The sequence below is a fragment of the Fragaria vesca genome, linkage group LG3 (assembly GCF_000184155.1).
Source record: "Fragaria vesca subsp. vesca linkage group LG3, FraVesHawaii_1.0, whole genome shotgun sequence".
NCBI classification, from domain to species: Eukaryota; Viridiplantae; Streptophyta; class Magnoliopsida; order Rosales; family Rosaceae; genus Fragaria; species Fragaria vesca.
In genome coordinates this window covers 22,873,135-22,883,822 of record NC_020493.1, presented here as the reverse complement: position 1 = coordinate 22,883,822, position 10,688 = coordinate 22,873,135, and the positions used below count along the sequence as shown (strand labels likewise).

General features: G+C 39.5%; 1 protein-coding gene across 1 annotated transcript; it reads left to right on the top strand.

Annotated features, from left to right (window-relative positions):
- Positions 1–54: 54 nt before the first annotated feature.
- Positions 55–4,034, top strand: LOC101302340. Its single transcript, XM_004294865.1, has 7 exons — positions 55–190; positions 321–445; positions 746–857; positions 989–1,206; positions 2,216–2,314; positions 3,222–3,333; positions 3,501–4,034. The coding sequence occupies exons 2-7, from the start codon at positions 327–329 to the stop codon at positions 3,612–3,614; spliced, it is 774 nt and encodes a 257-aa protein (XP_004294913.1). The 5' UTR covers positions 55–190; positions 321–326; the 3' UTR covers positions 3,615–4,034.
- Positions 4,035–10,688: the final 6,654 nt, after the last annotated feature.

Sequence of the window (10,688 nt, the reverse complement as noted above, 5' to 3'; positions counted from 1 at the left end):
GAGAGAGAGAGAGGAGAATCAAGTTTATTTTGCTAATTTTATGATAATAGAATTGGTTAAAAAAAAATAGCAGGTTCATTTTCTATAAAGGTAACCAAGAAGATAGTATAGTCCACAGCACGATTATATGATTCTTCATTTGAGTCGGTCAACCCCTGTATCTTCGGATCTTCCTCTCTACCTCTCTTAGGTAATAATCTCAAAGTTCTTTCAGTCATGATGATCCAAGTATCGGGATGATTTGATTTACTCTTGGTTCTGATTGTTGTTGCAGTTTTTATCTGGTTTTGCAATTCATCTTCGGTAATTTTGATTGTTAGATTTGGATGGATGCCGATATCAATAGTGAACAGAGGCCTCCACAGGCTGGAGAAGCCTCGAATGAGGCCGCCGATTGGAGGAATGACTTGATGCCAGATGCAAGGCAAAGAATTGTCAACAAGATGTAAGTATGTTTGGAATGTAAGAAAATAAGAAATATGTACATTTCTTACTATGAATTTATCATTGCTGTTTAAGTATTTCTATGATCATTAACTTTTAAGATGTAATGATTGGATGTACTGATTAGGCATCTCAGTTTCTATGATAAGAAGAAGAATTAGACGAAAAATTGAGAAAAAAGATTCATTCTGCAGCCCTCGTATTTCCATAGCTCTTAGGATCCTTTATTTTCATGTTAAACATAAGAGCACTCTAATGTGCAGATATACATAACCCTTTGCTACATGTATTGCATGTAAAGAATTGATACGTTGAAGAGGCATCTCCCCTTCTCAGGCCAAGAGGGGTTACATGAACTACATAGAATTGCTGCAAGGTTTGAGGAAAAGGTATATGCTGCTGCATCAAGCCAGGTACTTACACATTGTGATATGTATTTCGCTTGCATAGTGTGCTACCGTTTATAAATCAAATCTCCTTGTATCAGTGACGTACTATTGTTCCGTATACTATCACAGTATTGTGCAATTTTTTTTTTTTCCAGACAGATTATCTACGACGTATTTGTATTAAGATGCTTACCATGGAGGCCAAGAAAGTTGCAACCAGTCCCCCGTCCAACTTGGAACGACTTCATGTCCTTGATGCCAATATCAACAGTGGTCAGAGGCCTCCACAGGGTGGAGAAGCCTTGAGTGACGCCGACGATTGGAGGATTAACTTTATGGCACATTCAAGGCAAAGAGTAGTTGTCAACATGATGTAAGTATGCATGTTTGGAAAGTAAGAAAATAAGTAATACATTGTTTACTAAGAATTCAATGTTGCTGCATGTTAATAGTTAAGAATCCCTATGCCTTCATGGTCATTAACTTATTACATGTAATGATTGAATGTACTGATTAGGCCTCTCAGTTTCTATGATATCAAGAGGAACTAGACGAAACCAGAAAAAATAGTTCTGTGGTTTAAGAAAGAGAATCATACTCCTGCTTCATCAATTTTCATGTTAAACATAGGAGTACTCTAATGTGCACATATACATTACAGTTGTATTTTTGGTCTCTCTGCTTTTAACTCTCTTTGTGTCATTGATAATGGCGTAGTAGTTTTTGAATCGATCTGTTTTTCTAAAAGCGTGTTAATTTGTTCATGCCATAAGAGTGTTTATGTGGGAAGTACCCCAAACTAGTAGATGATTGATGGTTCCCTTTCAGTAGCTTCTTATATTAGAGACAGTTCGGTCATAGTTTAATGAACAGGAGGATTTCAATTACAGAGGTACTAACTGAAAGCGTGCAGCTTGTGGGATATGATGGTTAAATAAGTACAGACTAAGCTTGAGTGCAGCTTGAGGGACATGACAAAATTCGATGATGCTCAGATTAATATCAAGGTGGATGGTTGAATATACTGACCTTGAATCATACATAAGTCATTGCCCTTTTCCTGAGACTAGATATTGTTACCAACTGCTTATTCCTTCTTTCTGGTCTTATATGAACATTTACTATGTACTATTTGTTCATTTCGCTGTTCAGTCCCTTGTTCACTGTATTCTTCAGTCTAGATCTTTTGAAGAGACATGTCTTCTTCTCTGACCAAGAGGAGCTACTTGAAGTCTTGAACCACAGAGAATTAGTACATTTTAAATGTAATACTGGCCTTGGGTGTTACGAGTAGATTGTTGGGTGTCATTTAGAAGTCCGGGAAGAATTTCCAAGTGTACTAATTTTTTTTTAAAAATTTTGATGGATGCCAATATCAACAGTGATCAGAGGCCTTCACAAGCTAGAGAAGCCTCGAATGAAGCCGGTGATTGGAGGATGGACATAAGGCCGGATTCAAGGCAAAGAATTGCCAACAAGATGTAAGTATGTTTGGAATGGAAGAAAAATGATAAATACATTGTTTACTAAGAATTTATCATTTCTATTTAAGTATTTCTATACCTTGATGATCATTAACCTATAACATGTAATGATTGGATGTACTGATTAGGCATCTCAATTTCTATGATATGAAGAGGAATTAGATGAAAAATTGAGAAAACGATCCCTTCTGCTGCTTACAGCCCTCGTATTTCCATAGCTCTTAGGATCCTAAATTTTCATGTTAAACATAAGAACACTCTAATCTGCAGATATACATAACACTTGTAATGTTTCTTTTTCTACTTTTCAACTCTCTTTGTGTCATGAACAATGGTTTTGAAGGGGATCTATTTTTCTGAAAGCATGTTACTTTGTTCATCCCATAAGAGTGTTTATGTGGGAACTTCCCAGCACTAGTAGAAGACTAATTGATGGTTCCCTTTCAGTAGCTTTTTGTATCAAAGACAGTTGGGGTCATAGTTTGTTGAGCATATAAGGAAATCTCAATTACTGAGGCACTAATCAAAAGAGTGCAGCTTTAGGGTTATAATGGATTTATAGCAGAAAACGAGTAGCTGTATGATAAAATCAGATGATTCATCATATTTTTTGTACAGATCAATATTCAACTGGCCGGATGTATTGAAAATACTAACATTGAATCATATATCAGTCATTTACCCTTTTTGTGAGACTAGAATTGTTTTCAAATGCTTATGCCTTTGGCCTGATGTGGACATGAAAGCTAAAGGAGTATTATTTTGTCCATTATGGTTTTTATATTATTCTTTTTGGACAATGCCATTCGTTTGTGTATTCTTCAGTCTAATTTTGTTTAAGTCCGTTGATGTTGATTTCTACATGGTCATTGTCATTGACTTGCTACATGTATTGCATGTAAAGACTTGATACGTTGAAGAGGCATCTCCCCTTCTCAGGCCAAGAGGGGTTACATGAACTACATAGAATTGCTGCAAGGTTTGAGGAAAAGGTATATGCTGCTGCATCAAGCCAGGTACTTCCATGACTCTTTGGGTTTTAATAGCTATATGCTACATACACTTTATGATATGTAGTTCAGTTGCATGGTGTGCTACTGTTTGTTTTACAACTCCCTCTTTGTATTGAAATGTGTTATAGCTTCATCTATAATCTTAGTTTTGTGCGAATCTCTCTTTGCAGTCGGATTATCTACGAAAAATTTCTTTAAAGATGCTTACCATGGAGTCTAGGGGATCCGGAGTTGTCCCCTCCAACCTGAAACGGCGTCGCATCCTTGCTGGTAAACCAGAGTAATGCCAGTTCTGTAACTTGCGACTATATTATTGTACTTGTGAAATAAGAAGTAAACTTGGAGCTTCTGAAACTGAAGTGATTATTGAACAGTAGCACAAAATAATCCTTAATAATCCTGAATAATTAATAGAAGCTGTCCCTGATAATATTCAGACTTTCCAGATTTATACAAACATCTGAATTTACTGTCGCCCGAAATGGGCTGTTACAGAAGAGCTAATATCGCCTGAAACTCTATTTAGTTAAAAAAAAAAATTGATGCATTGTACTGTTATTAATTTATTATGTATGCGATTACAGTACACCTCCACAGACAGAGTATTGTAACAATGTTCATGCTTTGTTGACAGTCCTCTTTGGCCTGAGTTTGTATCGAAAGTTCGAAACAATATCAATGAATCTGAAGACTGAAGTTTTGTTAACCTTCATTGCTTTGCATCATATGATTTTGCCTACCATTTTCTATCTTCATGTCACACCCTTTACTCGAGTTGCATGCTTTCCAATATAGACATATCGTAATCAATTCAAGATCTCAATATCATCCGCATTTAATTCAAACAACAATATCGTGCTCTGATACCAACTTGTCTCACCCTTTACTCGAGTTGAGGTGTGACACTTCATGTCTCCTATATATATATATATATATATATATATATATATAGGCCCGGATATGAAGCGCACGTGCGTAAGTGCGCATGGAGCTTCGTTCGCCACCGTCCGGCGCCAACGACGGCTCGCTTCCATCCCAGCAAACTCCACCAGCGTCCCCGATCACTTTCCCTCCCCGGCGAGTCCGCCGAATTTCAGTTTTCCGGCGAGATCACCCGAAACTTCAAATAAAGTCAATCTCGCCGGAAACTGGAATTCAGCGGCCTCGCCGAGGATCACCGGAAAACGATAAATGGGTGATTGTGGACTGTTTGACGAAGTCACCACATTTCCTTCCTGTGTCAATGTCGTACATGGTAGATGGTTAATTTGTGCAAGTTGTATGTGAAGGAGATAGTGAGGCTTCATGGAGTGCCTACTTCGATTGTTTCAGATCGAGACCCCCGATTCACTTCAAAGTTTTGGGGTGGCTTTCAGAAAGCCATGGGTACTACCTTAGACATGAGCATAGCATTTCACCCTCAGACTGAGCGGGTGAATCAGGTGTTAGAAGATATGATGAGGGCTTGTGTCATAGACTTCAAGGGAGGTTGTGAGGATCACCTCCAATTGATTGAGTTTGCCTACAATAATAGCTATCACTTTAGTATCGGCATGGCACCATATGAGGCACTCTATGGGAGGCCGTGTAGATCACCTATTTGTTGGGCGGAGGTGGGTGGTAGTGAGCTGTTGGGTCCTGATATTGTTCAAGAGACGACTGAGAATGTCTCTATTATCCGAGATAGGATCTGAACGGCGCAATGCAGGCAAAAAAGCTATGCCGACTTGAAGAGGAGGCAAGTAGAGTTTGATGTTGGGGATCATGTGTTCTTGAAAGTCTCACCTACTAAAGGGGTGGTGAGATTTGGCAAGAGGGGGAAGTTGGCTCCTAGGTATGTAGGGCCTTTTGAGATTTTGGAGAAAGTAGGAGATTTGGCTTATCGGCTTGCCTTACCTCCTATCATGTCCGGGATACACAATGTGTTTCATGTGTCCTTATTAAGGAAGTATATTTCGGATGCATCACATGTCATTGACTATAGTTCTATCAAGGTGAATGCAGATGCAACCTTTGTTGTTGAACCGGTTCGAATCTTGGATAGATCAACCAAGAGGCTTCGAAGGAAGGAAGTCGATTTGGTTAAGGTGTGTTGGAGTCATCATGATGAGGGTGATGCATCTTGGGAGTTAGAGTCGGACATGAGGGCTAAATACCCCAAGTTGTTTTTGGGTTAGTATCTTTGAATTTCGGGGCAAAATTCCTTTAAGGGGGGTAGATTGTAATACCCTAGATTTTCATATCAATTTTCCTTGTATTATTCCTATATTTAATGAATGATTATTTATGAAAATTCTTTGGTTTATGCGAAGTTGAAGTTTCGGGAGTTTAATTTAAGATGCTTTGACTTTTAAGAGACCAAAAGCTGACTTTATTTTCCGTAAATTATCTTCAAAAACTTCATTCACGAAAGTTGTAGAGTTTGTCGATACGAGTTCGTAGACAAGCGGCACGTCTGAAACAGATGTCGTATGAAGAAGTTATGTTCAGAGGAAGTATGTTTCCGGGTTTGAAAAGAGTATAAGTAGAAAAATGTGTGTGGGATGTTTTTGGAAACCCTAAAAACAAGTCAACCTCTTTTTTTTCTCTCTCTCTTCCCTCTCTTTTCTCTCTTCTCTCTCTTCTCCCTCTTCCTCTCCTAAGCTTCCCCGAGAACCCAACTCCTGCCGGAGCTAGCACCACCATTCGGCCACCGATTGGACCGCCACCGGTCCCATTAGACTCCCACAAGTGCTCTCTTTAAGGCTGGGCAGCTGCTGCTCAGTGTGGCACGCCAGATCCGGAGCTGTGTTGCCGGAAAGAGGGCTGCTGCGTCTCTGGTCGGACTCGCCGTTTCCGGCGGCGACGAGGGGCATCCTTAGGTGAGTCTTGATCCCCTCCTCCTTCTAGTTGTGGCTAGGCATAGATTGAAGTGAGTTTTTGAGGTTTTGAGGCCGGTTTTGCAGGTTTGAGGTGTGATTTCGGGTTAGGGTTTCGGGGCAGTTTCTGGCCGGTTCCGGCCAAAATTGGTTGAAGCCTCAGGTATGAAAGTTGTTCCCCTTGCTTCAAGCTTCAACTTTACTGTTGAGAGTTTTCTCAAAATCGGAAGTTCATGGAGGCACGTGGGGCCCACTCGTTGCCGCTTGTGATGACGCGTGGCAGCGCGTCTGGTAGGGTTTGTGGCTTTGGTTGCTGTGTTTTGGATAGCTCTTGTTGTGGTGAGCTTATTGAGATGTAGAATTTCTAGGTTGTGAGCAATGTTCGTATGTTAGGACTTTAAGTTTGTTATTAGGCTTGGTAGAGGTTGGGTTAGGATTTGAGGATTAGAGGCAGCCATTTTGGGTCTCTAAGTTCAATGACTTTGGAAAGTTGTCCTCCCTTGAACTAAGGGCTAGTTAAGGGTATTGTGATAACGTATAGTATTTTAGTTACTAATGTCACATCCCGACCCTTAAATTTTTACCTTATTTACTAGCTTGATTATAATAAGAATTTCACCATCTCCGTCAATGAAGTTATAGTGTAATTGGTCCCTAGAGGGGTTTTAAGGGACGATTATTTCGGAGGATTTATTAGTAGGAGAAAAATGTGACGACGGTAAAAATGGTAATTTTAGCTAGTAAAAGGTAATTTTTATTGGGGTATTTATTTTGTGGTGTTATTTTGATGTTGGGTTTAAATGATTTGGGATGGTGGAACCGGTTGGAAAACCCAACCCATTTTCTTTTCTCCCTCTCCCGGACTCTCTCCCTCTCCCCTGAGCTGTCCCTGACCCGTCCCCGACCCGCCGGCTTGCAGCAGCTCTGTCCGCCGCCGTCCGGCCACCAGGGACCATCGGACCACCCCTGTTCGGACCCCCGCCACCTCCTCTCCCTCCCCGGTCTAGGGCCCGAGCCTCTAACCCGCCGGAGAGGAGGAAAACCCGCCGGGAAGCTTTTCGCCGGAAATCCCACCTCCGGCCACCATAGGTCGGAATCTTTGGCTCATCTTGTAGCCCTCATCAAGGTGAGTATTCCCTCAAAAGGAATTAATCTAATTCGTTGTTGTTGTGGAGAAATGTATAATTGAAGTTTTTAGGGATTTATGGAAGTTTTGGTTCGATTACCCTAGTTAGCCTTAGAAATGGACTTTGTGTTAGTTAAGGAAGTTGTTGTGTGTGTTGAGAGGAGTGTTGTGCTAAATTTTGAGAAGCATTGGGGTTCGCCGGAATCCGGCTACCGGCCGCCGCCCCTTAGGGGCAGTTTTTTTCATGTTTTTGGGTTTATTTTCATGAGAGAAGTTTAATGAAGTATAATTTGGAATTTTTGGACGAGTTTTGATAAGGTTTGGGATTTTTCATTGGTTAAGGTTTGTGGTGGTTATTAAATTGGAATTTCGGCAGTTGGTTTAGCAGGTTTAAAGTCTAAAAAAGTTAAATTATGGCTTTCGGTAAGTGCGGAGTGATGTGAGTCTTGCTAGATTAAAAATGGAGAAGTTGGGCAAGAGAGATGAAATTATAGGCTCTATTTTATTTCAGAAATTTTATAAAAGTTTTATCCTAGTTTGGAGGCTTAATAATTATTTGGAACAGGAAGTGAGGAGGCTCGAATTGGAGAGACCTCGGATTGACGTCAGGCTTAGGCCTAAAGTTGTGAGTGGACGTTCGTTTTAAATTATAAGCATGCGGTGATTTCATTTTAAATGAATGATTTTATTGAATATCAATTTGTGGAATTGTTTATTTCGCGAAGTTATTTTTGGAAGTAAATGCTCTTATTTTATTTTGTTAACTTCGCTATTTGGAAAGTTACCGGAAATGAGATTTTCAGTGTAGCCATATATTTATTGCTTCTTTTGCAATTGGCGATTTTTATTATTTTTGAAGAGTTACCGAAAATGAGATTTTCGGTGAGTATGTATATATATATATATATATATATCCATATTTGGATGATTATGAGAATAATATGTATATGAAGGAATGCTAGCTAGCTATACGTGCTTTTCCACCATACTGAGGTAAAAATTCTATTATGGTGCGACGTGAGCGTTAGACGCAATCGTCGTAGCCCTATATAAATATAATAATTTATATAGGCGATATGCGCGTATATATTTATACACCGTCTTTTCCACCATAATGAGGTAAAATGTCATTATGGTGCGATGTGAGCGTTAGACGCAAGCGTCGTAGCCTTGTGTGAATTTTCTATTTGTCTTGGTTGTTTCAAGAAAATTCATACAAGGGATATGACGAGTGTAATACATATATATTTTATTTTAGCCTGAGAGGCTGTATATTTTTGAGCTTTGGAGATTGGCCGGAGCTAGTCATGAAATTGCCAGTTTTTGTGTTTGAGCGTTTTTGAGTCTGTCGCATGCAGCATATTTTCTATGGAAATGTAATTGGGAAAGCATAAATATTTTCATTAAATTTATGTTTTTGTCCACTCACTCTAACGTGTTTCAAATGTTTTCCCCTGGGCCCTTCATTTTAAAAATGCCCAGCTTTCAGGTTAGCTTAGTTGAGGTCGGGCGTACCTGGAGATGAGGCATAGTCATCATATAGCTTCCGCTTGTTAATTTATTTTGTTTCCTTTCTTCCTGTTAGAGTTGCTCTGAACCTATAAATGGTTGGATATGAGATTTGTTTAGATTAGTAAATTTTGGGTGGTGTTGTGATTTGGGGAGCACGAAGGCTCCAAGAGTAGAGGATTATAAATGGATTCTTTTGAAGTGTATGCAGGTATTATTAGGAAGGGTTGTCCATTTTCAAGGGAGGTTATGCCGAATTTTTCGGTAAACTTTTCTTGGAGGTGGTCCCCGCAGGATTTACTTCGGGTTTCAGGGTGAAATTCAGGATGGGTCTTGACAACTAAGGTTTTAATTGTGTGATTTTAGGTGATTTGTGAAATTATGTTTTAACTTGCAATTGCCGTCTTGTGGAAATTGCAGCAGGATAATAGGTGAGTAAATCTCACCAATGTTCACTTTTGAACCTAATGTTATTATGGTCATATGATAATGATGATGATGATGATGTTGGATTTAATAATATGCTTTTAATTGTTTTAAAAAAATATATGAGCTTGATCGCCAACGGCTCATAGGTAAGATAAAACAAATTTTCTTTATATGCTATTTTGAGATTCATGTGATCATAATTTTATTGATTATTGATAGATTATTCTTGTGGAAAATCTATATTTTTTCTCATGTAAATATATCCATGTGGAAAGATATAATTTATGATGTGATATTGTGTTGTTGAGGATAATGTTGTGATATTATGATTGTTGGATAAATAGCCAAACCGGGTTCCAAGCCCATATTTGGGTGATTGGTTGCGGTTAAAATGTTATTTATCATTTTTGTATTTGATATTAGACAGTCAAACCGGGTTCCAAGCCTTTGGCCGGGTAATTGGTTGCGGTTAGAAATAGATCTCTAGTCCGTCTGTCAATGTAGGTCATGGGAGATACCGTATGGTATCTGGGACCCATGGGAACACAGTTTGTTGTTGTAGGTCATGAGGGGTATTTATTAATACCTAGGACGTACTCATGGGTACATGTTAATTGCAAATGTGTTGGATTTGTGGACTTAATTATTGATATATTTGTTCTTGTGTTATAATGGGTTGTTGGAGGTGTTGTGTTATTTTGAGAATTACTCATACGGGCTTTTTAGCTTACCGGGTTTGTTGTTTACAACCCGGTGCATCAGTTCTTGATGTAGGGGTTAGACCTGCAAGTGAGGATTAGCAGGGTTGAGGCGGAGGCTTAGTGGCAGGGTTTTTTGTTGGGTTTTGCTGTACTCTGTATATTTTTATATTTGGGTTAGACAGTTTTAAACTCATGTGAATGTTTCATTTTCTTGACTTTCAAGTTTATATAAACAAGGAAATGTAATATTTAACTCAATGTTAAGTTGTATGAATTACATTTCCGCATTGAATTTTTAGTTTCCTGTGAAGTTTGTTGTTGAATCAGGTTATGGGATTATAATATTTTAAGATATATCATGCCAAAATTTTTGAAAATTATCCTTCGAAATTTGGGTGTGACATATATATATATATATATATAGGCCGGATGTGAAGTGGACGTCCGCACTCGGCTTAAAATGCGGACGTCCTTCCGTTCTCCACCCTCCGGTGCTGACGACGGCGCGCCTCCACCCCAGAACACTTCAGCAGCATCCCCGACCACTTTCCCTCCCCGGCGAGTCCGTTTTTTTCCAGTTTTCCGGCGAGATCACCTAAAACTTCAAACAAAGTCGATCTCACCGGAAATTGGAAAGAAACAGACTCGTCGAGGAGGGAAAGTGGTCGAGGACGCTGCTGGAGTGTTCTGGGGTGGAGGCGCGCCGTCGCCGGCGCCGGAGGGTGGAGAACCGAC